The sequence below is a fragment of the Electrona antarctica genome (assembly GCF_951216825.1).
Source record: "Electrona antarctica genome assembly, chromosome: 21".
Classification (NCBI taxonomy): domain Eukaryota; kingdom Metazoa; phylum Chordata; class Actinopteri; order Myctophiformes; family Myctophidae; genus Electrona; species Electrona antarctica.
This window is the reverse complement of record NC_136802.1, coordinates 13,140,738-13,168,408: the sequence shown is the minus strand read 5'-3', so window position 1 is coordinate 13,168,408 and position 27,671 is coordinate 13,140,738. Positions and strand designations below refer to the sequence as shown.

General features: G+C 41.7%; 1 protein-coding gene across 1 annotated transcript in view; it reads right to left on the bottom strand.

Moving 5' to 3' along the window:
* LOC306914597 (phospholipid-transporting ATPase ABCA1) overlaps window positions 1-27,671 on the bottom strand; it is a 272,775-nt gene that overhangs the window by 156,328 nt on the left and 88,776 nt on the right. The window contains exons 11-17 of the mRNA XM_079491713.1: window positions 26,344-26,483; window positions 25,434-25,550; window positions 20,305-20,502; window positions 15,777-15,982; window positions 14,916-15,095; window positions 1,504-1,726; window positions 181-402 (exon numbers count right to left, since the gene is read on the bottom strand). Of these exons, the coding sequence (XP_079347839.1) occupies window positions 181-402; window positions 1,504-1,726; window positions 14,916-15,095; window positions 15,777-15,982; window positions 20,305-20,502; window positions 25,434-25,550; window positions 26,344-26,483 (1,286 nt within the window). The remainder of the gene's footprint in view (window positions 1-180; window positions 403-1,503; window positions 1,727-14,915; window positions 15,096-15,776; window positions 15,983-20,304; window positions 20,503-25,433; window positions 25,551-26,343; window positions 26,484-27,671) is intronic.

Below are 27,671 nucleotides of genomic sequence, written 5' to 3'. Positions count from 1 at the left end.
AGCAAGGTTATACAATGACCAAAAATAGAACTTTAAAAAACACAATCCAGACCACTTCGTATGATGAACGCTCTCGCAACCACCACGAGCCGCGGCGACTCAGCAAGAGAGACATGGCATTATTCAAAACCGCATTGAGGAGTCAAGAGGGGGGGGGGGGGGGGGGGGAATCTGTCTTACCACGGCGACCTTGACCTGGAATGCCATGACGTCCCTCCAGGCGTAGGCGAGGATGTGCGGCAGGTAGAGGACGAAGTAGATGAGGCCGCCGCACGCCGCCGCCAGGTTGGCCTTGGAGAAGAAGCAGCTGATGAAGAAGCACTGCGTGACCGTGCTCAGGCAGAACACCAACAGGAAGACGAAGACCACCGACGGGTCGCTGTACTGCAGCACCTTCCCATACTGCCTCGGAGGGAAGGAAGCGGGAAGGTTTAATGACCGAGAAAGAGGTGAGGCACAACATATAGGAAGTTGAAGAAAACCGAACAGATGTCTGTCCTAAGAGTTTTCAAACTGCACACCTTCTGGGGGTCGGAGGGGTTAGATGATTCATGATACACAATCCAGGGTCAGATTAGCACATTAATTATCAAACGACAAACGGATACAGAAAAGGAGGCATGTGTCAAATCAAATGAGCTGATTGTAAAAGATCAATGGATTATTCGGAATGGCAATGGGCAGAGTTTATGGTTTTAAAAAGTGCAGGCCAGTTTCTCCAGGCCAAGTCATCCTACTTTAGGTTTGTTATGCAAGTCGACTGATGTCATACTGTGTATTGTGAAGTATCTTTTGGGAGTCACTCTGCCCCACTGCATTCACGGAGAAGAACCCTTCCCTAATCCTGGAGGGCTATTCAGTTTTCTGAGGTAGGCATGGGGTTGGTGTTTAACCAATATTGAACCATATACTCTAAACCAAATCTCTCTGCCTAAAATAGCTGACAACAGGTCTTTCCTACATGAACCGTGCACCCGATACATTATTACGTTGAACTACTCAACTGAGTTCTTGCTTATTCTCTTCTCAACAGGTCACAACACGACACATTTTGGTGTTATGATGTTGCAGATCTGATATTTTGGCCTTATTTTCACAGAATGTTATCGCCTATTATGCCATGCCCAGAACAGGGCCACTAGGGTTCTAGTGGTTCATGTAATACCTTTTAGGTAATGTTATACACTGTTATGGCTACATTTGGGCATGGGTTTTTGATGTGGTGAAAATTAAGGTAAGGATCCGGGGGATGGGATTCACTATTGCAGTGCTCGGGGAGCTGCTTGGGTTTGGGTCCAACAGTAGTGTTGTAATGTGATGGACAGATTGTTTGAACAACAACTTATAGCCTACAGTACAACCGTTGCATTGCATCGGTGCTACTGTATTGATTTCTAAAAATCAACATTATATTAATCCCCATGCCTTAATTGATGCCCAAAGCCCTCCAGGGAAAAAGTGCTGGGTTCTCCTTGAATCACCGTGGAATCATTTTGAAATCACCTTGAGTATCAGACTGAGGAGGAGGGCGCAGACGGCCAGAGGCAGCACGCTGGACACCGCCCAGCTCAGCCAATAGATGGCATTCCTTAGGCCCATGATCCTCACTGTCTCCTTCAGCCTCGCCTCCTTCTCCAGGACAATACCCTTCACAATCATCGCCACAGACAGAATCCACGCTAAAGTCATGTACAAGGGGAGGGAGCGTGCCAACGATCGAATGAACCTGGGAGAGGAGAGGGAGGTAAAAGCGCCCAGACCAAGACGAGGTGGTGATAAAAAAAATGGGTTTAGTTATCGAGCGCACCTTCCAATGAATCTTGAAAGAAAAAAGAAAAATAGAGTGCATGAAGGGTCATTTCAACATTGCTTGAAAAAGGGGAAAGAAATGGGTACAACACAAGGTCAAAAGGGAACCAATTGTTTGAACTCCTCACTGCTCACACCTCATAACCACAGCTCTTGGACAGAATTGCCCACTACTCATTTTGCAAGATGTTTCCTCATTTCTACAGTAGGGTGGTGGGTGGGTGTGGGTGATTGATGAGGTGTCAATAGCTGTCTTCATAGTGAGGGGGTGGCTCCTGTTGGTGTAATTAGCATTTTGTCACAGCGGTCAGTTTTGCTGCATCAATCAAATTTGTTACTTGCCATGTGACGCAAGTTTGGAACACTGGGTCACTTTGACAAAACAAGGACATACTACAGTAAGCAGGGGAAAGGAAAGATGTATTGATCATTGCTGATCAATGTTCCTTTCCGTAAGGCAAATCTCTGCCAACCAATAACTTTGATTCAGGTGTTGGCTCAGAGGGGTGAGTGTGTGAGGCCAGTGTTCATGCACTCTATATGCAATATATCATTGTGTGTGCCAAAGAGTAAATGCTTTACATCCCCCGTAATGGAAAAGAAATTAAGCATACAATGACAGAGGACACAGGTGCAAACGACAAAACTGGTTGCCGTCACACCAAATCCAGATACAGCCTTTCCAATAATTACTACCTGATCCGCTATTATTATTAATGTGATGAAGATGGCTGTGAAATTATCATTTAGAATGGGCCTCCGATATGAATATGCATCACGCTTGCACTTGCTCCTCCAAGGCACCCAACTAACTCAATTTATTGTTATTAATGTTTACAAATTGTTGATGGCTTGCAAACACATTAGGCTGATGGGAAATTACATTTTGCGCAGCTGTTCAAATATCAGTTTTTATTTAGCAGCGGCATTTTCCAATTAAACTGCAAAAATTCATTAGGATGATCTAAAAGAACCATCCTTTTCAATTTAATTAGCAAAGCAGATGAAAAAGGAGACATTGAAAGGATGCTGTATATAGTACAGTATACATGGCAAGCACTATTGCTGCATTGTCACCTGCTGGGACGAGAAATGCTTGCATACCGTGATAAATGTTTTCATAATTCATCTTGTATGCACCTTAGCCTTTAGACAGGGAGTCGATTCACCAGATAAGCAACACAATTACATGCAGCAGGATCAATGACGCAAAGGAACAATGCACTAATAAACAACAGGAGGCTAAAAGGGCTTCCATTACAACCACCTTCAATAAATCTTTCTTGGGAGAGAAATGAAAAAAATGGATACCCATTAACAGCGCTAGCATTTCAATATGGGCACAAGAAACTTCATTCCCAGTTTTCTATATCCAGTAGAGCCACAGTGTCATGTCTCGGAAATATACAGTGATCTTGATCACCATGTCAATTGTCTCACATAATACCGTTAACATTATCTTCTTTACCACATTTTTTCCCTAAGTGCACCACGGATATCGTTACCCACACAGAACAGCACACAAGAAAAGGTGATGCAATTACAAGAAATGAAAGGCGAATGAGGAGATATTACATGCTGATTTGATAATTCCCGGGTCATACTTCATTTTGATTGATTGCGCGTTAATTAGTTTTGTGATTAACATGAGCAGGAATATCATATCACAGAGCACAACCTTTATTTTCTGACCTGCACCTCCTACCAGTAATCTAAGCATGCTCGTTCACAAACCTCTCTTAAGAGCCTCTGGATTTTTGCTTTGGTTTGGCAGGTAACTATTTCAGGTAATTATTTCTGATATGCAGAAAATAACCCATGACTCTGGGACTGGGACTAGGGCAAACTACTGATAATTCATTAATTAAGTCAAGCAGATATGGGCAGTAATGTAAAAAAGGGTCTCCTTGGAGATATGGTTCCTGCAGAACACTGACTTTGTGTTTAATGATGATAGCAGTGAGCATTTTTTATCCCAGCCATTCAGTGGAGAATATACAGCGTTTCAGCTTAAAAAGGGGAAACTTACTAACCTCATTTCCACAGTTATAATGTCAGGGGGTCATACAATATAGTTTTCAGTGTATTTCTCCTCAAAACACAAAGCAATGCATCATGAACGAATGAATCAAACATGTTTTGGACAAAATTCTCTGGGTGAAATTGGCCTAAAAATGAACTACTTTAGTAAATCACAAACAGTATATTGCTCTGTGATGATGTTCCTCCTGCATACGGCTGCGGCCTTCCCTCATACTGACCTTAACCATGACACATATGAGTGCACACGGAAGAGTGAGCAGAAGGCAGTTCTCGGTGAACCGCGCGAACCAGAGCGCGCCGTTCTGCACGCCGACAGCACGCAGCACTTCCTTGAGCCGAAGCTCCTTCTCTAGCACCAGGTCTTTGATGGTCATGCACACGGTATACATGAACGCCAGCACCAGCATCATGGGCAGGATGCCTCCGATACTGGAGATGAAACTGGTTGCAGGGAATAAGGGAAAAATAAGTATTGTGTTTGTTGCTATCGCTCGTCCTATACAGTTGGGTGCCACCGATATTGTCCCTTATCATTTGACCCATTTAGGCCTGACCTCAAAATTTTAAAAAATCCTTCTAAATCCTCCAGTTTTCTGAAATAAATATTTTCACGATTTTTCAAAAATAGCAGACCTACAAGCTCGTAGCGCGCCACTCGGTGGCGCGCTATGAGCTTGTAGATCTGCTATTTTCCAATAGCTAAATTATAACATAATGTTTAAAACACCAAAAGGGGTTCCCGCCCAAAATGGGTTAACTGTCCTTTTGCACAGATCACGCAAACCTCAGCAAAAAGAAAAGGACAATATCGATGGCCTCCAACTGTACCTCTCTACTTTTATTTTTTGTATTCTCTTGTCCTTTCTTTTATTGTAACTTGCTGAATGTATATGTAATGTAGGTTTGTGAAAGAGTCTCCTTTCCCCCCTTTCCCCTTCAGAGCTGCCCAGATGTTCGTCTTTAGTTTTTCTTGTTTGTTCGTTTTTTTTGTTCCAGGAAAAAACTTTGGTCACCATTGAGAACATGGGAAATATATCTTTATATATATACGTAACGATTGTAATGCACTTGATCTCATGATGTAGTTGTTCATTATGCTTGTACACGATGACCAAAATAAAAACATAATTTAAAAAAAAAAATGAAACCGGTTGCAGGAGTGTGGGGGGGGGGGGGAGAGGCAATCAAAAAAAAGTAAGGACCACGAGCTGACAGAGCAGGTATATTGTATTATTGACAAGGCGGCTTTCGATTAGGAAGCGAAGCTGCCAGTTGGGAGGTAATGTGTTTTTAATCTGCCGTCCACTCCACAGTGCATGTCAATATAAAGATGTTTATGTCAGGCAGTTAACGTTAAACCAAAAACAATAGGCTGCAGGTGCACTATCGTTGACTATTTCCTATCTTGAGGAAAAAACTGTTTATGTGACAGATTATGATGCAATACATTTGTTGTGTGACCAAACGGGAATTGAACCGAAACCGAGGTACTAATTTGCGAACGATATATTTTCAAACTGCATTTCCCATTTTATTTTCCTTTGTCTTGCCTCGGATTTGCTAAACATGACATTTTAATCTCCATATTCTTTCATTGTTTGAGCCAACCATCTTCAACATTATTGTTACATCATAAGATTACATGTGTAAAAGAGTGGTTTAAATGTGTTTTCAATACAAGCCCCGAACATAAGAATAGAGTATAGAAAAGAAGAAAAAAAGTCATAGCATGGCACAATGTCAAATATCATACAGTACAGTTGGAGGCCATTGATATTGTCCTTTTCTTTTTGCTGAGGTTTGCGTGATCTGCGCAAAAGGACAGTTAACCCATTTTGGGCGGGAACCCCTTTTGGTGTTTTAAACATTATGTTATAATTTAGCTATTGAAAAATAGCAGATCTACAAGCTCATAGCGCGCCACCGAGTGGCGCGCTATGAGCTTGTAGGTCTGCTATTTTTGAAAAATCGTGAAAATATTTATTTCAGAAAACTGGAGGATTTAGAAGGATTTTTTGAAATTTTGAGGTCAGGCCTAAATGGGTCAAATGATAAGGGACAATATCGGTGGCACCCAACTGTACATAGTCCTTTTTGTAATGTTCTTTGCCATGCCTTAAACTCCAATAAAAAAGGCTTTTCTTTCATATCAAACAGTACATACTGTAATGTGCTCAAGGTCAAATTATAACAAAAACAAAAACGAGTCAGACTATCTCAGTCTCTTGTGTAAGTACTGTGTGCGTGCAGTAGAATCACAGTCTCGTATGCACTGAGATACATCACTTAGCAGCAGATATCAAACGAGATAATGCCAGTGAGTGTAGCAGCAATGGATTGTGTATCTACAGCAGGGGTATTCAATTGGCGGCCAGTGGAGCGCCCCCTAGTGGCCCTTGGAACAATTTTCCAAAAACAATAATAATAAAAAAGAAAATAACGTTTTTTTTTGGAGAGAGCTAATTAAAGTTACAGTTAAGGTGTGCACGATATGACGTGTGAGATTATCATAGTGACAGTAATTCTTAATCCTATTCATATTGGGTTTTTGGAGAGAAATGACAGACACCAGTCACTTACTCACTTTAGACTAGTGAGTAAGTGACTCACGGAGGTGGGTTGGCAAGGGAGTGTGTGTGTGTGTGTGTGTGTGTGTGTGTGTGTGTGTGTGTGTGTGTGTGTGTGTGTGTGTGTGTGTGTCCAGCTGGTGCTTGTTGATGCTCGTTAATGTCATGGCAATTATGTTTATGCACTGTCAAATAGGTCTACATCTATTTTAAGGTAGCATATACTTGTATAGACATGTTTCACCCTCTGCTCATACTGTGCACAAATGTATTACATAAATATTTGTGTTTGAACACAAAATGCATGTTGAGAACCCACAAATGTGTGCGCTTCGCGCGCACGCTGTGCGGCCCCCCACACACACACAATCATTCTACAGTTGTGGCCCCCGGCCTAATCTAGTTGAATACCCCTGATCTAAAGTACTGTTATATACTGTATATAACCTCCTTTCAATAACAAAAGAGCCATGCAACAAGTTGTGTTTGATGCTGTAAATGTCAGTGGCCTGATGGAAAGTCCAGGAAGACACACACTCTACAGATTTTCAATCAAGGCTCTAAGAGTTTTATAGATTAGGTGGCATTAGGGGGATTTTTTACATTAAGCCATTTTGGGCGGGAACCCCTTTTGGTGTTAGCATTATGTTATGCTTTAGCTATTGAAAAATAGCAGATCTACAAGCTCGTAGCGCGCCACCGAGTGGCGCGCTACGAGCTTGTAGGTCTGCTATTTTTGAAAAATCGAAGAACGACTGACATAGAAACAGCTTTTTCAGAAAACTGTCAGGATGTAGAAGACATTTTTAGAATCTCATGTCAAAATGGGTTAAGCTAACCTTCGTGTAGCTGGTGCATCAGTTCATTCAAGCCATTTAGTGGCCCACACCATGCCAGAGATGATGTACGATTGGATGTTGTTACAACACAATAAGACGATATTAAACCGGCTTCATAATGCCACCTAAATGCCATGTCAATATTTCCTACTCTGCCAATATAACAAAGTGCTACCTCTGAGTCATTAGACGGTGAAAGGGATATATCAAATAGATTTTGGACCATTTATGGATTTCACATATTACGCATGCTTACAGTCCATCAATACAAGGTCGTAATGCAAGCAAAGCACTGCTCAGCAAAGATAGACACTACAGCGCACAAAGAGAATAATGCATTGATCATCAGAATGACGTGCTACTTTCAAGCCATGGGACCAAAAGGATTTATCAAAGTACATTTCCACTACATTTACGTTAAATTCATTTAGGCTCTAACTTTTTGGGGGGCGAGTGATTTGTTGAGAAGCTCATTGAATCCCTGCCAGGTGAAAACGGCTCAGTCTAAGGCCTACTTCCCTTAATCCATTGAGACCTGGAACGCATCCATGTCACGTTAGCGTTTAACCACATTAACCATTAACCCATTTTGGGGCGGGAACCCGTTTTGGTGTTTTAAACATTGTTATAATTTAGCTATTGAAAAATAGCAGATCTACAAGCTCATAGCGCGCCACCGAGTGGCGCGCTATGAACTTGTAGGTCTGCTATTTTTGAAAAATCGTTAAAATGTGCCTCAAATCTTTCCGAAAATTGTCATGATTTAGAAAACTTTTTTTTTTTAATTTCGACGTCAGGCCTGAATGGGTTAATTGCTAATTTGCCCTGGACAATGAATGCTTTTTTTCACAAGGTGATGGCCGGGGCAGGTTCTTTTCCCCTCCACCTTTCTCATTAAAAATATTCTCTATTTAACTGGAGCATACCTTTGAGAGTGTAAGATGGTCACCGGTAGCTCCCCAAGGGTTGAAAAAAAATGACACATACTGTACCAGGAGATCGATATACGTACTGTAGTACTACAGTAGTACTGCAGACCAATGTTTCATCATATTAATTGTAAATTACTGCGCAATTACTGCGCTTGGGTAGCTTGCAGTGCATTTACTAGATGAGAAGAGCCTTTTACAAAGGCTTTACCTGCACCTTTCTCCACCATCGAACAGCAGTAGTGAAGCACCTTTCTCCACCATCTAACAGTAGTAGTGAAGCACCTTTCTCCACCATCTAACAGTAGTAGTGAAGCACCTTTCTCCACCATCTAACAGTAGTAGTGAAGAATAGAGACTAGAGTTTTACATCTGCCTGTGTCTGCAGATGGATATTATAGAGACAGTTATTATAGACAGATGCTATGGATATTTACAAAATATCAGGTGATGTAAATACATGTAAATAATATATCATGGTGAGAAATGGCAAGGCCTGGTAAGCAGCCTGTTTTTGTATGTAATTCCAAGCCTTGATATGTACTGTGATGCCTTGTAATTTGTGGAAATTCAATAAAATACTTTAAAAGCAAGGAATACGAAATAAATATTTCAAGCATGCACAACCTTGTGAAATATTACCAAAGTGCAATGCAGTGTTATACTTTTGACCATTATTGATGTCTGTCTGTATGCCAGTGAATGAGAGACCACTGTTAGGAGTAGGAAGTTTGGAGGCTTTTAGCTGGTCTGTGGCTTTAGAAGGTGTTCACAACTGAATAAACGAATAAGATAGGAATAGCATGTATGTTTTTATAGCGGATTTCCTCCATACAAGAATATTTGGCATTGAAAATATCAGGTCAGAACACAAAGGGAAACATTAGTATGGCAAGAGTGATGCCCCACTAGAAAAGGTCTGCCCAACTCAATACTCAAACACAAACAGATTAACACATTTTGGGCGGGAACCCCTGTTGGTGTCTTAAGCATTATGTTATACTTTAGCTATTGAAAAATAGCAGATCTACAAGCTCATAGCGCGCCACCGAGTGGCGCGCTACGAGCTTGTAGGTCTGCTATTTTTGAAAAGTCGTTCAAATGTGGCGCAAATCAAAACATTTTTAACTAAAATATTTGCTTCTGGGGGGTCCCTGGAACTACATATTTTGAGATGGGGGTCCGTGGCCCAATAGAGATAATTCTGGGGGTCCTTGACATGAAAAAGGTTGAGCACCACTGACAGTTTTTCAGAAAAATGTTTTGATTTAGAAGCCTTTTTTTATTGACCTCAGTCCAAAATGGGTTAAGTTAGTTCCACCGAGGCTACTGTAGGCGGAAGAACGGTTATTTGAGAACTCGAATGAGACTCCGTTCTGAGGACACGTCAACTTCCCACAAGGGATAGATCACATTCACAGGAAGCTTTCTGAGCCGCAAGGAAGCATCGGTTGACACCGAGGTTTCTAAGGAGCTCAAGCCCAAAGAGGCAGACGACACTGAAACCCCACACAGGCTTTTATCTCCACCAGGCGAAGCAGGTGGAGATGGCAAGTGTGTTTGTGTGTTACACTGTCCGCAGGATCTCTCGCGACTACTCCACCAATAAGCGTCATATTTCGTTTGCATTCTGCCAGTAGGCCAAGGAACTCAATCGCCCCAATAGTATAAAATGTAAATCAGCCTCATGGTGGCAGTATAGTGGGGGTCGCCACAAATATGAAAAGTTGAACCTTGTGTCGTGCAGAGTCCCGATGGCTAGGGGCGGCAGGGCAGCCACACTTTTTAATTTCCAAAAATGTTATTACTTTGATAGACTGACATTGTCATTATCAATTTGTACAGACATGGGAGCTGCTGTCATTTACATGTCTGGCCTGATTTGTGTTCCGAGTCTGGCTCTGTATACAAACATAATTGACACAAGTCTTTAATGATCAGCATCCTATCATATAGGCCTTCCACCATTCCATTGTGCCTTTTCATACACGTGCAAAGCATGCGCCTCCCGGCAGATATTTGTGCTCCACTGAGCGCACTGGATTTACAACTTTCTAGTTTATTTGTGTATTCATTTATTATTGCTCTCAGTCACGTCAGATTGGACCTGGAAGGTAAACCAAAAGGCATGTCTAAATGTGTATAATTAAACCAAAGAGACAAGGGAATCAAACTAAAATGTTTTATAGCAGCTTCAACTGTAGGCAGCAGACCAGGCTCTTTAAATATCACGATTAAGCCTCTGGTAATGATTACATGAGATACAGAATGCCAAATCTGGCATCACACGACTGCCGACTCTCGCTCATCATCCGCTTAATGGTTGTCGAATTGTGTCCGTTAACTCCTACTTCAACTCCCTTATGGGGGTGGGGGGGGGGGGGGGGGATAAGTCATGCACACCACGTCTGACTCTGACAACCTTGCCACCAGATGCTGTTGAATTATACATTCCCTAATCGATCAAAAGGTGCTTAAGTAATAGAACTCCGAGAGGGTCTGTGTTACAGGTCTCCACTTACATTGGCATCCGTGACCTAAATTTAGGGGAGCTGGGAGACTGGCTTTGCAGTAAATCAGGAGATAGAGGATCAGAGCTCACCGAGAGCCCCGCACAACTATCGTTTTAGACTCATTTCAAGTGAATGAACCCCTGAGTCGGCTGGCTGTCTGGTGATAGGGAATTCACGAGACAGAATTATCAATATTATTAAGATAAGCTACGTAGATCTGTTCCAAGACAAATCACCAGTATCGACCGAAACATCAAAATATCTCTGTTTCATATTTTAAGGAAAAACAAGAGACTGTCTAAACGTGTGGATGCAGTATATTGTAATAATATAATCTGAGGAAAGTGAGTTCATGAAATAAAATACTTGCAGACTGAATTCAGTTCACCATACATTTAGCACTGAATATGTCGTTCTACATCAGTCACTGCCTATCTGCAATAAGGCTACAGTAATATTATTTTCATGACTCAAAACATGAATTAATTACATCTCATAAATGTCTCATTAACCACATGAACCCTGGTGTCTATTCGAACATTCAGCAAACATAGGAAAACAAACATTAATATAGCAGATCACAACATACTGTATGTTTGCAGATCGCTGTGATACTTACAGATCTGCTATCTTCGCTCTTTGATGTACAGCGAAGTGTATATACAGTTTAAGTGGTTAAGGTGGCTAAAAGGCTACATAAGCTTAAGCTATAGAATTATTATATTCTCATGTCCATCCTGTATGCCTCTGACATATAGCCTATGAGGTCATATCAACGCTGCAGGGATCAAGATCTGACCTCCAGCCTTCATGTTGAGGCTGCGCACCACGTGAATAGCAAAGACAGTTCAAATGCATTTTGAACACAAGAGGACAAGGTTTGAATGGTTTGAAACAATGCAATACACTAGTACACAAAGTATGTACACTATATTCAAAGATTCTATTTCACTTGCAAACCTTCATAATTCATCAAATTTGCAGACCTGCATTCCATTTTCTAGTGAAGACATTGCATACATCAATGTTATTGGAGCATTTCATATTCTCAAGGTAGGACTTTTTTATGTTAAAGAGATATAATAAATATCTGAATTCTGCAGGTTTTTTTCTCCTCCCTGTTTTAAAGATTACATTTTAAAGTCAGATTAGACTCTCTGTTAAAGTGATAAACTATTACAGTGCAGTACAAACAGGTTCATCTGAATGCACAGTGCTCTCCCATTGCTTATGGCTGGCAACAACACAATTGCAGATGAAAATAATTACCAGGATGGCTCCATCGCATCATCGCCTGCCTGTGTTTAGTGCATCGTCCTTCTTGTGATTCCACTCTCAATTATTTATGAATGAAATAACAGTTTTCAAGTGTTAATAATTTACGGAAATGCCCAAATGGCTAAGCGGGCGAAAGAGTAAATGGTGGAGGGATTGAGGGTATTGCACTGCTTGATGGCACCCATTTATCTTCTGTAATTATTAATCCCTTGTTTTAGGATGAGGAAACTGAGGCAACAGGGTTGGTGTTAGATAATAAAACATACTTTGATTGCCTAATCTCAGATCATTATCACAAGGCTGCGTCGTGTCTAAAAAACATTTCCAAAGATGGCATACAGCATGCATAGAATAATCACTCTGAAGAAATCTATTTCCAACTCTTGACTTGTACTACCATGGTAGTGCATTGCCTCTGAGTCTGCACTGTTTGCAGGGTTTTTGTCATGCCAAACTGGGGGAAATATTTGCATTCTAATATGAGCTTGTTATTGCATTATTATACATTAGTACAATAGAGACATTTATCTGTATTTATATCTAGTTCTATTTATATTTTTGAGAACCAAATGTGACTAAATTTGACTGAGGGACTGCCATTGGATTTTTTAGAATTTTCAAATTGACATATTGGTTGCTCAGTTTGAACCACCAGTTTTGGAGATATGGCTTATAGAGTAATGTCTTGCAGAAAAATGCGAGTTGAGAAAACCGGCTTGAAAGGTTCACTGCTGTGGTCTCTAACATTACACCTAGCTACATGTTTGGGCATTTATTTCATATTTACATGTCGATTTCAGCTCTGACACTTATTTCAGACATGCTCTAGTATGTGAAGAGTCTGCCTGTGCTATTAACTCATTTTGAAAAAAAAAAAAAGATTTTCTCCTCTGGTGAAAAGCGGTAATTTGCGCGATGGCAGTCTCTCAGTCAAATCAGGTCACAAATGTAAAAAATGTTATATTTGTATTATGTTTATACCTCACCAACTTCACTGTGGCAAATTCCTTGTACAATTCTTGGATTCTTTCAAAGCCAAAATCATCAACATAAGCTATGGTATATACAGTATATGCAGCATGATCTGGATGTGTTGAATGCAAGTGGAGGAAAATAGTGCTGTGCCGTCATGGGGAGCTAGGTTTTTCATGGGGAACCGATAGCACACAAAGGCGAAGGCTAAATCAATAAAACCATTACTGCCAATGTGGTTTTAAGAGCACTAGTATTTTCTCATTGCATGTCTCCAAGGCATCTATCAGAACACCATCATTTAAAACAATGGTTCTCAAACATTGTCATGCCAAGTATCCCCAAATTGATGTATTTCGCCTTGGACCCCCATTTAACCCATTATGGGAGGAAACCCCTTTTGGTGTTTTAAACATTATGTTATGCTTTAGCTATTGAAAAATAGCAGATCTACAAGCTCATAGCGCGCCACCGAGTGGCGCGCTATGAGCTTGTAGATCTGCTATTTTTGAAAAATCATGAAAATATTTATTTCAGAAAACTGGAGGATTTAGAAGATTTTTTTTTTATTTCGAGGTCAGGCCTAAATGGGTTAAAAAGATGTTGTGACATAAAAGAACATGTGTGATTTGTGTTTCAAAATTATCATTTTCTTTCTTGGTAGTTGATCTACAAACTCACAAAGCGTCATTTTGCTATTTTCACCGAATCTTCACCTGTTTTTGCTGAATGTTCTCACTTTATGAAATGCCCAGGATAGGTTGAGCTAGGGTTCATGTGGTTAACAGACCATGATTTCTTTATTTTAGTTATAAAATGTATAGTCGCTGCACCTGCGATATCATATCCCCATGTGGTGTGACTGTTCTGTATCTCGTGAAAGGAAAGGACTGTATTGTGTGGCTGGTTTTAACCCATTTTGGGCGGGAACCCCTTTTGGTGTTTCAAGCATTCTGTTATACTTTAGCTATTGAAAAATAGCAGATCTACAAGCTCATAGCGCGCCACCGAGTGGCGCACTATGAACTTGTAGGTCTGCTATTTTTGAAAAATCGTAAAAATGCGGCACAAATCTTTGAATGGGTATATATTCTTTCAGAGCGAACGTTTTCTTTATTTCTACGTCAGACCTAAATGGGTTAAATCTCCCCGGTAATTATCTCCTCTCTTGATGGCATCACTGGGCTTTGCCTTTATTAATGGAGATCATAACGCTGCATGGATGGGAGTAATTTCCCCGACTCGGAAGGAAATCTGGGCTGCAGAAGATTAAGAGCCGTTGCTGCATCATTTCTCTCCCTTGGTGAATGATATAATGTGCTATAAGGACAGCGCTATTGACAGATACCTAGCCAACACGAACCTGAGCGCTCATATCAATCTAAGCATATGATGGACTTGTGAGGCATATCTACACACCTTATTTATTTGAGGATGAAAGCTTTTCTCAAATGAAAGAAGGGATAGAGTCCTAAAGCAAGTAGCCTTAATAATTCAGCATGTATCAGGCATTCAGGGACAGGTTCTGCAGCTTGACTAAAATCAATAGACTGGGACGTCTCTCTTCATTTGTGTTTGGTTCCCCTTGCCTAACCACAACCCATGTCCTTCAGGATAAAATGTAACACTGGCTTTGAATATTAACATTAGTGGGGACTGTAGCCTCCCTCGGTTTTTGGTCGACGGCCAAAAACACGAGCGAGCGCATCTGTGCCGTGTAGGGGAAAAAAGACCAAACACAAGAGAAGGGCTAATAGAAAAAAATAACTACAGAGGTGGCATCTTCACGTCTCCGCGGGGAAATTTGAAGAGCCTAAATAACTGATAAAACTATAACTCAGCGGTGCCGTGGCACTGAGTGGCAACTCCCGGGAGTGAGCAGAACATTATTGCAGTAATACCTCCTCCTTCCTTCCTTCCTTCCTCTAATCACGGGCCCTGACAGATAAAAGCTTCGGTACTCACCCGTCGTCCGTGTAGCAAGGGTACGGCATCTGCTGGGCGAAAACGCCGAGGGCCTGGCTCTCGTTGTTGGCGTGCGTTCGTATAATACCATGGTCCATCATGTCCTGCAGATAGGCGAAGCCTCCCCATATATAGCGCAGGTCATTAAAGGCGCTGTCTCGGGCCCCGGGAGACCATGACCTTGTTATAAGGACACACATCACAGTCCGCGTTAGAACTAGAAGGATGGCGGAAAGTTGCAGCGGTATCTGTTATTGTCTCATATCCACTGTCAGCGCATCATCGCTGTGGCTTAACAACCGTGCATTCAAATAATAAATCTTCCCTTGGCAGGACTTTTTCAGGCCATGCAGCGTTGTCTGACTTAGTATACTATGGTGCAAATGACAGAGCAGATAATTGTCTTTGCAAAGTAAGCCTCACAGAATGAAGGGGGGGAAAATTCACACATCACATTGGTTTAGTTGCACGTTATTTAATTAAAGGAGCATTCAGTGATTTGGGTGATTTGGAAAAAAAACCCGGTCCACCCGGTAACAAGATGTGCACATGCACACGCTCTACAGTGGGGGAAGTACAACAGACCAACAGCACGTGCACCAATGCCCGCCCCACTCGATCATGATTGGAGGAAGGCCCCTCTCATCCCGATTGGATGAAGGCTTTGCCACCCAAAGCCCAAACCGAAACTAGGGTTTTTGACCCCAGGGGCTCACTGGGGACATGGAGGAACTCCTGATATGGTCAGCACACTTTATAGTAGGGAGGATTATCCAAAAAATAAGAAAAAATAAGTGATATTTGAATTAAGTGAAATCACTGAATATACCTTTAACAATAACTTCTGCTTGCATCACATACCTGTCCTCAATCTTATCAGTGGGCTCGATCTCATCGATGTCCATGCGGATCTTGTACTTGACATACGGAGGGGGGTGGCTGGCATCGGGCGGCAGGTTTTCAAAAACAATGCCAGCCCAGTATTTATCATCCTTAAGGAGCTCCAGGGCTTTGTTCACCAGATGTCCCTCAGTAGGGGCCGCCTCGAACTTATTCAGGTCCAGACACTGGCAAACAAAATGAGAGGCAATACAAAGTCAGGCAAAAAAAGAGAGTAGCCATGTGTTCTGGGAAGAGGCTGTTGATTAATTTCATTTTGACAGTTAACACATTATGTGCCCTTTCATTCTTTCAAAATGGCGACCCAGGGTGCCCACTTTTAGACCCACTTTTTGAAATTTTGAAAGAGAAAAAAAAAAAAAAAAACGTCCACAGACGTCTTGGGCACTACATGCGGTAATTCCTAGGACGTCTGTGGACGTCTTGGGCACAAATTGTGTTTTAATTGTAATATTATGAAATGTACTATCCTTTAAAAATGTCTAGACAAAAAAAAAAAGAGGAATAAAACAGAATAAGAGGGAAAATGATAAAGCAGGAAGTGACTAGCAGGAAGGCAGTGGCATTGATAGAAAAGCTACTCGTTAAGCTTTTGACACTCAAGCAGTGTGGAGTGGCGTTCCAGACTGTGCAGAGCTGCCGGGGGGGGGGGGGGGGGGGTATGGGGGTGGAGGTAACATGTTATAACTACTGCTGTGAGCTGCAGCAGAGACGGAGGTCTACTTGCACTCCCTGTTCCGTATAGCCTCGTGTCCATGTTTCAGTGAGACAGTGCTGGGAAAGTCATCCAGGGAAAGCGGTCACACCCGACAGCTGTCTTCACATTGCAGTTCTGAACTGGTTTGTTATCATGTCTCCCATTGGAGACTTTAGCCCATTCAGGCCCGACGTCGACATTTAAAACAAATGTTTTCTAAATCATGACAATTTTCTGAAAGATTAGAGGCAAATTTTAATGATTTTTCAAAAATAGCAGATCTACAAGTTCATAGCGCGCCACTCGGTGGCGCGCTATGAGCTTGTAGATCTGCTATTTTTCAATAGCTAAATTATAACATAATGTTTAAAACACCAAAAGGGGTTCCCGCCCAGAATGCGTTAGCATGGATTCTATATCCAGCCACGGAAGAAAACATATCATTGCAGCAATTTTTAGCTCAGAGTGGACTGATGGGGGATCGTGACTGGAATCCACATTTTTGAGAGAAACAGTCCGACGGGAAGCAGCTGTTATCAATGACATTGCAAACACATACAGTTGGGTGCCACCGATATTGTCCCTTATCATTTGACCCATTTAGGCCTGACCTCAAAATTTTAAAAAAATCCTTCTAAATCCTCCAGTTTTCTGAAATAAATATTTTCACGATTTTTCAAAAATAGCAGACCTACAAGCTCGTAGCGCGCCACTCGGTGGCGCGCTATGAGCTTGTAGATCTGCTATTTTTCAATAGCTAAATTATAACAATGTTTAAAACACCAAAAGGGGTTCCCGCCCAAAATGGGTTAACTGTCCTTTTGCGCAGATCACGCAAACCTTAGCAAAAAGAAAAGGACAATATCGATGGCCTCCAACTGTACAGATTAATTTTGTACAAATTATTACTATTTGTTTAGATTACACAATGCGACATCGCATAATCGCTACATTAAAAAGGTCTTCGCAGCTCTTTCCAACGTTAGAGCTATAAAAATCCTCGCTGTATCTTAGCCAAATAACAAAAGGAAAAAAGATGAAGTCAGTGCCATGTGTTGCCCTCATAAGCCTTGACAAACGTCATGACACCAGGAGGGGAGAGGGTAAGCATGTCTACAAACGTCCATATTTGGTCCTGAACCGCTGGGCATTATGCTAAGTCCAATATGTCAGATATAGCGGATTTGATTCAGGTTGAGGAACTGTCTGGTCCCCGCTGATAGCTGGTGGCAATCCCGTCTTGGCCTAAAATCAGAAGATTCCCCACAACACATACAGTACATGATGGACACGGTCACACCATGCTTATAGAGGCCATGCGCGTGCCACCCGATGATAGCCACAAGATGAGATTAGCACGGACGGATCTCCACGGTGCGATAAACATTACGCTGTCAGCCCCCATTGCTGTGTTAAGGCATATTAGGCAACATACTGCTTATATTCATATTTTTACTTTTTGTGTTTTTTCAGATATCGACACCCGGCCTAGTTGATCATACTACAGCGTCACACAAAAGTGTCTAAAGTAGCTGAAGTAACCGTTTTGGACATATGCGGTTTCCACCCGACAGACGATATGCACGTGCCTATATGTGAATATTAGTTTAGACAATATAGACCTGCTGAGAAATGTAACTTTTATTTCATTAAAACATTACCCTTAGCTCACTGCTCAGTGGTTCAATCTATATCTTATCTATGGGGCGACAGTGGCTCAGGCGTAGAGTGACCGAATGGGAACCGCAAGGTTACCAGTTCAAACCTGGGCTCCCCAAGAATTAGTATCGAAGTGTCCTTGAGCAAGACTCTGAACACCTAATTGCTCCCGATGTGCTGGTTGGTGCCTTGCATGGTTTCCTCCGGCATCGGTGTATGAATGTAATGCACAATCTCTGTAAAGCGCCTTGGATAAAGGCCGGGGCTATATAAATGCACCACTTACCATTTTATTTATGCTCAATTTGCTGTGGCTATAGGTGGGGGGCGTGAGTGCGGCAGCTACAGTAAGCCTCTGAGGTCACATCAGCCACGTTCGTTTGGTTTTAGATGGTACAGAAAGAGTAGCCTACGTACTTAAGTGACGACTTTAATTATTTTATATTAAGATAAAGAAAAAAACAATGTTATGTGTTGACGCATATCCCAATTGCATGTGGTAACAGAATGGGCATTTGGCCAAGCTTTCAGTCCATATGCCGGTCACCATTCTCAGGTGTGCTGGAACTTAAGTTCAGCTTCACCAAAAGAGGAAGTTGATGTGCTCATCTAGGAGTGATTCGACTCATCAGGAGTGACAGGTTGACTCATATAGTTTCTTTATTGACAGATACATTTTCTTAGCTGGCTGGTATGCCTTGGGGGGGGGGAAAAAGACTCATTTGATTGGTTGGTTTTAAGTGCTGATTTGATCAGCCTAATCAAACCCATCTGTCATGGACATTGAAGAATTCCATAACCGTCACTGTGGGGAAGAAACCTTGCATCTCCAAATTGAAAATAGAAGTAGGTCGGGAGTGGCTTATTGTCGGCACCATTGCCCGTTACAATGCGCTAGCTAGACCACTGGGAGATGGATTGCTGAGGTGGCGCGCCACACCTGGCTACTGTACCATGAGCTCCCAGTACTTCCCGCACGACTTGCTGCACCAAGCCGTGCTACTCATTCGCTGAGTTGGCGGTGGCCGGGATCGAACCCATGAACTTGTGGTCCAAAGGCGAGAGCTCTACCGACTGAGCTACCCGTACACAAATAATAGCCGATCCACAAACTCAGAACCGTTTGCGTTGTGACGCGTAGGTGAGCTACTTTGGTTTTGGACATGCGTTTCTCCACTCGACAGCGACGACATGAAATAAATCCAGGAATTGAATTACATCACTGTCACTGGGGCGCACTTGCCTATTGCTCTTGTCAACACAGATCTTCATAACCCTGCAAAAAATGCAATTTGTGCTTCAAGGGCCTTTGTCCTTGTGCACTACTTTGAACTATGGTTGAGGTATGGAACATCTCCATCTTTCTGCACATTTATGAGGATACAGTACAGTCCTCATCATGGGACCATATAGAAAATATAATAAAAAAGCCCATCAGGAAGATGTCCTTTATTCTGGCGTCCATTTTGAGAAATGCAATTTCCATCAGGGCAGAGAAATGAATTGTATTACCTTGGAATTTTACCGGCCATGTCCGTCTAACCCCCAAGGCCCCTAGCTGCCATCTTAGCTGAATGTGTATTAATACTTTGAGGGCGGTGAGCTTATTTTCAACATGTGTGTCGACGTAGGAAGAGAAGGGCAGCGCTGCTAAACCACCTCCGAGATCAATAAATCAATGTCGGCCATCTGTGTGTATGTTCCTACCTGGACATCTGGACTGTTTGTTCTGTTCTGTTCCTTCATTATAGATCAAGAGTAATACATGCTGAAAATAGGGTTTCATAATGTTCTTTTTTTATTACACGATGACCATCGAAGCACTCACTGTATTACTACATCGCCCTCTGTCCCTCCCTATGTTTGTGACAGCTTGTCAAGACAAGGTCATCAAACATCTATGAATTTTTTTTTTTTTAAGAAAAGGAGCCGAGTGAGTTGGAGCGAGAAGGACAAGGGATGAAAATAAATATATAAATGAGAAGAGCTTGATTCCCTTCATCAATGCTGCATTTATCAGTTATGAAAACATAATAAGACAAGCGTCTTATTGTTTGAGACGACATAATAGAAATAATATGAGGAAGAATGAAAACTGGAATAAAAGGACAAAGGCAAAAAATAATAACAAACCCCGAGAAACTTGGAGAGGAGCTCCAGGACTTGTGTGGTGCCGTTGTAAACATCGCGCCAGTCATTTGGGGGCATGCCCTCCGGGCGTTCTTCTGGCGGCCCGTTGTACAAGAAGTTGGCCAGACGCTTCGCCGTCCATCCCGTGCTGTTGAGCCGCTGGTCGAGAGCCTCAGCAAACAGTGGATTCGCCAGCAACGCCTGACATTTTGGAAACATAAAGTATAAGAGGATTCGTTTGATTCTTGGTTGTTTATTTGTCATTTGGGGGTGTTTTTTTCGACAAGGTAAAGTCCTCCGTGTTCAGTTAACCGCTTAAATCTGCAGCATCCGTATTGTGGGGAAAGCTTTCGCAGATCAACAAGCCTGTCGCAACACTTTGTGAGAAAACTGATGAAACTAGTGATTTTCAGAAAACTGAAACTACCTAGTAAAGAGCCCTGAGGGACTCCACTCAACTATATGGGGCTGAAGTGGTTAACTCACTGTTAAGTGTTTAACCACTTAAAGGGACACTTCACCCTTTTTGCAAAATAATATATGTTAGTGACGCTTAGAAGATTTAGAACACTTTCCTGGGGGTCTTTGTGTGTGCAATATGTGGTTTTAGATATTTTAGATTTTAGCAGTGAGCCCAGTGTCCATGACATCAGAGACACTGGGCTCACTGCTGAAATCTAAAATATCAAAAAACCACATATTACACACATAAAGACCCCCAGGAAAGTGTTCTAAATCTTTTAAATGTCATTAACATTTTTTTGCAAAAAAGAGTGAAGTTCCCCTTTAAACCCTCTCGTCTTAGTGAAACTTAAAATAAAATGCTCAAAAATGTAGCTTGTAGATCTGCAATTTCAGCAAATGTTCCCCGAGGCATATGGATGCTGGGTTTCAAGTGGTTTGGGAGGGCTATACCGTCTCCTTCGGTGGTGGCTCTGCCATTCACTTTCATGCAGAATTAATTAGAAGCAATAAGCTAGGTGGCACTGTTGTACTTCAGCCTCTACACAGACACACACACACCGTCCACATACAGCACAGCACAGCCAGGCATTGCTCAGTGTAGTCGGCTATAGCATATGAACACACACATACTGTACATACGTACATACCGCGACACATGCTGACATGTGTGGCATGTGTGCTGCTCGCACTCTCACACAGAGAGTGCGAGAAAAAAAAACCTGTTAAAAAAAAAAAAGTGGCATTGCACATGCACACACGTCTGCATGCAGTGCACGGCACACACGTATTATTCCCCACCCTCCCATCATTCCATTCCTCCTGTGTGATACAAACATGTACGCGGTGCCTGCCTACATGTTCATCCAGTCAGCTTGGCTCATGCCTCAGGCTGTGATTGCTGTCACCACACTAAGAGCTAATAAAGAGGATATGCTAATATATATGCAAATATAACCTTGCTTTCCCGTTTCCAATCTGTGTGCATGTGTATGTGTGTGTGTATGTGTGTGCACGCGCACGTGCGTGCGTGCGTGCGTGCGTGCACGTTTGTGAATGAGTGTCGGGGAAGAAATGGCTCTGTAGCTCCTCATACAAACAGGGACTTACGTAATAATTAGGTAATTTGATGACAATCTCAACATTAGTTCATCTGCACTCGAACGTACTGACCACAACCACTCCCGTCCTCTGCTGCCGTGAAATGGGTGGCCATTTACTAATATGTTAATGACACCGTTACTACATTAGCTGAAGTTCAACTAAAGTGATTATTTACTCAAGCATAGGTTACATGTATAGTGGCAATATATTTTTCAGTCTATACTACTGTATAGACTGTCTGAGAACCTTACGACATGGTTTAGCCCTACTAGGCATGAAGAGAATTTTAGTTGGCTAAAAAAATTGCTGATGCAAAATGTTATGTAAACTGATTTAATTTACTATAGCCTTTGACTTACACGCGTGGGTTGTCATGCTTTGTTTGTCTGTGGGAGGACCACAAAAAGGGTGGATTGTCTTTTTTCTTATTTTGTTTTTTCCAATATTTGTATGATGATGATTTGTGGGTTATATGCAAACCAAACAAGCTGAACTAAAATAAACTACTGTAAACAAAACTACTGTAAGATAGACACTGGCATTTCAGTGTCAACAAGTCTGTGGATATTCCATTTAACCTTGGGTCCATTTCAAACGAAGTAATCTCTATGCTGCTCCGTTTGCCCTACGTTTATTTCAAAAATGCACACGGTGACCTGAAACAGTAGTAACCCCATTTGCAAGAGCACTGCAATAATTAACACAAATCGAAAGCTCTATCCATCCAGTCACCATTGTATTGAATTCTCAGAATTATGTCAGCAGTGCTGGTGGAATAAGTACTCCGGTTATTTTTACTCGAGTAAAAGTAGTATTACCACACAATTTAAAAATACTCTGTTACTCTGTTAAGTAAAAATCTTGTATTGGTCATTTTGTAATAATAATCTAAATCTGCACAGTAACTAGTAACTACATTTTCAAATAATTGTAGTGTAGTAAAAAGTTAACTTTTTGGCTCTGAGATGTAGTGGAGTAGAAGTATAATAGTATTGAAAGTTTGAAATACTTGTATAAAAGTATTTCAAAATGGTACTGAACTTGAGTAAATGTACTTTGCACCACTGGTCTACCTTATCTGCCAAATCTCCAGTGGCCTTTGGGCCACAGAGTTATGGATATGCCATTTAACCTTGTTGGTCATGTGTCAAATTAAATGATCCAACGTGAGACGCTCTTAAAGGAAAACAATAAAAGTGAGATGTATTCAGTGGCCTTTTAAAATGTGCAGGGGAAATGGTCTGGTCCACACGGCAAAGAGCCAAAGAAAGCTCAAATCAATCCGCTTTAATATTTTGTGGGCGGCGGTGGCTCAGGGGTAGAGTGGCTGGATGGTAACCGCAAGGTTGCCTGTTCGAACCCCGGCTCCCCTAGAGTTAGTGTCGAAGTGTCCTTGAGCAAGACACTGAACCCCTAATTGCTCCCGATGTGCTGGCTAGTGCCTTGCATGGTTTCTGCTGCCATCGGTGTATGAATGTGTGTGTGAATGGGTGAATTGATGCACAATCTATGTAAAGCGCCTTGGATAAAGGCGCTATATAAATGCACCATTTACCATTTACAACATGGGGTCATGCAGTACGATACAGCCAGGTGATATAGCAGCACCCGTCCTTAACATTAATTTTGCTCTGTGGACAGAGCAATCATATTTGATTTTGAACTGGGGACCCCCCACCCTGATAAGCACTTGGAATTGTTATGTAGGAGATGAGGCATTACATTTTGTTAGACTCGGTTCCATAGATAATAATATTATATATATATATTAATAATATATATATAAATAAAGATCTAAAGGCTCACAACGTTGTGTGAGCTTGTAGGTATGTGTCTCTGATCATGGGTCTGCATGCGTCTCTTTCTTATATTATTTGACAAGTTGTCCAATGCTTTGACCAGTTTTTATAATATAGTTTGTTGATTAGGCTACGTTTGATGCAGTAATGGTCTTTTTCTTCTCTTTTTTTCCCCCAGGTACATTTACTATAGGTGAAATATTATCCTTGTTTGAAGACATCGTTACTTCAAGCATCTCACACTATTAATTATGAAAAAGAATTATGAAGGACAAACCATCCTAGTAAATGAGCTCAGAATGACGACATGGTAAAAAAAAGAAAAGAAAAAAAAACTGAAAATTAAATTATATACTTAGACACGTGAAATTGGCAATTGGCTTCTGCTTCGATCTTTGCACATTTGACACTGCTGCCAAAGGTAATTACAATGCCTTCTGCTGCTAAATATATCATAACTGTCTTAAAAGGTATATCATACCTACTGTCAGTTCAACCTGACAGTAGGTATGATAAACCTGTTTCTCTTTTATATTTTTTATTCATTACATCCAGTAGCATTACGTTTTTAAGTGATCCATCTGGATTCTTTTTGATTGAATCAGCATCCCTAATTTTTTACTTTGGACTGTTGCTTGAGGGAAAGAACAGATCTTCAGGAGAAAAACATGAACAACATGGTCATGCAACAAAGTATAAATTAGCCCTTGCACCATAGAACCCCACATCCTATAACTGAACTGTGGCGGTGTTGGTTGGTTGGTTGGTGGTAGTGGAGGGGGTGGTAATTGCTCCATCAAGGTAAAATGTGTCTGGGACCTTGAAGGACCTCAGCAGATGACAAACCTCCGGGAGCCACCCGTTTCTGCAGAGAGATGCAGAGGGGAACTTGCACGGCTGGGAGAAAATGAAGACAAAGGAGGATTGCTGGCCCATTTGTGTAAAGGTTAGGGCTAGGGTAATGAATACTCTGGCTGTAAGGAGCTCCCAACGTCTGCTCCCCTCCAGCTGCCTATAAGCTCATTTAGAGTGACACGGGAGTAATGTCAGTGCCAAGGAAAGACAGGGCGAGGGACGGAAGAGCGAGAGAAAGAGATGGGAGGGACTAGGGAGGGAGGGAGAGAGAGAGAGAGAGAGAGAGAGAGAGAGAGAGAGAGAGAGAGAGAGAGAGAGAGAGAGAGGGTGGCAAGGTATCTGTGTACTCTCCTTTCCCAGATAATCCCTTCTGCCAGGATGAAAATTATCCTGCACTTATCCATAATTACTTTCCCTCCTCTGTGTCCACATCCCACAGACGGTGCAGTCTGTTGATACTGTACAGTGCATGAGATGTGTATATTCTTACCTGCACACTCTTAACTGCAAATGATATACGAAGCTAAAGTAAAATGGGAATATTATGGGCTGCTTTTAAAAAGGAGATTTGGAGACTAGTTGAATACATGGACATTTTTCTTTATGTTTATAGCAGAAATTAATACATGAATAAACCTCTCTTGATTTGATAGCTGACACAATCTGTTGACATTTTATTTTGGCAAAGCTGAAAATGTGATGTGGATTGTTGTACGATTACTTGTTTACAATGAACTGTTTTAAATAGTGTTGTCATGTTTTCTTTTTAATACCAACTCCGTGAAATAATTTCTCTCTTTGGACATACATTATCTTGTGAAAAGCTGGTACTTGATAAAAACACACAGACAAGCTAAATTTTGGTCTGCATTTTTTGGTACTCATCTAGGCAATGTTTTAATTTCACCTTACCCGTAGTGCATTGATTTGGCGACCGTTTTCAAAGTACTCCCAAACTCTCGGCCCAAGCTCATCCCAAGAGTCAGCAAGCTCTCTCAGCATAGCCAAGGCGTTGAAGGTGCTATTTGCCTGAAACAAGAAAACAAAACCATAGAGTGATTAGCAGCAGTTCATCTCGCTTTTCATCCATTGAAAACATGCCAACTGGGACATCCCATTTCCTTTCGAGCCTAAGTGAACTTGAAAGTGCACCACTGTGCAGGCCTACTTTACCTACGTATTTCCCCCCCCCCCCTACAGTGACAAATGTAAATGTGGTTATTTAAACCTGCACAGCGACTTGTAAACAATCTGAATATGCCCGTGTGAAGAGGGCCCTCCACGCGCCAAGACAGAGAAACTTGCTGTGAACTCATCAGATTTCGCACTCGCTCATTATCCCCAGATTCCCCACTCAATGTTCCCCACACAGAATCCCTGATGCCTGACTGTTGTTGTTTGTTTTGGTTATGCACATGAGATTGATATCTTGGAGAAATGTCATGAGAAATGCATTGCATTCTCAATCTCCCCTGAATGAGATCGCTCGCTGACTTTTTGAGCTGCATTCCTTCTGCGGATGGTCTTAGAGTGTGTGTGTGTGTGTGTGTGTGTGTGTGTGTGTGTGTGTGTGTGTGTGTGTGTGTGTGTGTGTTTCTGAATAGTTGGTGTGTTTGCGAGTGCTGGTGCGCATTCTTTAAACATGCATGCCTGCATCATGATTGTGCATTAATTTGTGCATTAATTTGTATACATCTGCCTAAAATAGGTGTGTGTGTGTGTGTGTGTGTGTGTGTGTGTGTGTGTGTGTGTGTGTGTGTGTGTGTGTGTGTGTGTGTGTGTGTGTGTGTGTGTGTGCTTGCGAGCGTGCGTGTATGTGTACCTCTTTGACAATGAGACGAGCAGCGGGGGTGTCCGGCGTGTAGAGGACCTTCCCTTGCAGTAAAGGCCTGAAGGTGCTCCAAATATAACGCAAACCAGGTGTGCCCTCTAGGGTTTCAATCAGTGTCTGACAAAATACACCTGTGGAGAGGAGAGAGAGAGAGAGAGAGAGAGGGAGGGAGGGAGGACAGAAGGGAAGATAAGAGATGAGGCAAGGTCTTCAACAAATGTTATTTTCAAGGAAAGGGCAGACGAATAAGTCCCCGTTGCATTTATTCTTTGTTTAGACAAACAGAAAGCAGTGCAAATTAGACACAGCACAGGAGATAGCCACAGGCAGGAAACAAACATACATGTCGGCCTCAAAGCAGACGTCTAAATCACTTATCACTAGTATATTGTACGAGCACAGAGAATATGTTAGATCAACAATATTCAAAGACACATACCAGGTGCGGTACCAACTGTATCATGCGTCGTCTAATGCGTATATACAATAAAAATAAAAACAAGTTAATCGACTCATGTATTGACACTGACGTTAAATAACCCTATATATCACATTTGACATACTTGTCTTCATGAGTAAAACAAATGACAAAATCAATACCACAACACAACCGCATCAATACAGGCAATGAATTGATTATAGCTACAGTGAAATGTTATACAAGTTACATGACAACTGCTGATCACGTGGCGCGCCAATTTAATAAACAGTCGGCCGCACGCCAAATGTGTAATGTTAATGCAAATGGGGAGATGAATCAGAATCGTGTAAAAAAAAAAAAGGGCCACTCTACCTCCTGAGCTTTCTTGTCAAAGCATGTAGAGAAGTGTGTGAAATTAATTATTTCTAGTTTCCGTGAGAGAGGATGGACATAGAGCAGGAGAGGTACAAAGAAGAAAGAAGAAGGATAGTTCAAATAATCAAAGATATATAAACTCAGCACAAAAGGTTCGGAAACTCAACTTTGGTCGGTTATTTCTCCCCTTTAATAATACCAAATTAAATTGTATTTTATATCATTTTTATCGTAGATTAGTCACCTTTACAACGAGGTATAGCTTGTAAGGATCGGACATTACTGGAATGAGCAACACAGCTAAATGTGTGGGTAAAATGGCAAATGTTTGGTATTCACCCTTGCTTTGAGTATAGCTTAGTGGATTGGATAATTGCACTCTCCCACAGTAATAAGGAAAAAAGCATCACATATTGGCTATTTTTACAATTTATTAATTTTACACTGAGTGTTGAACGCAGTAGCATCTGGAAGATCCATAGCCACAACAACTATGGTATGGTATGGGGCAGTATCTCTCTCA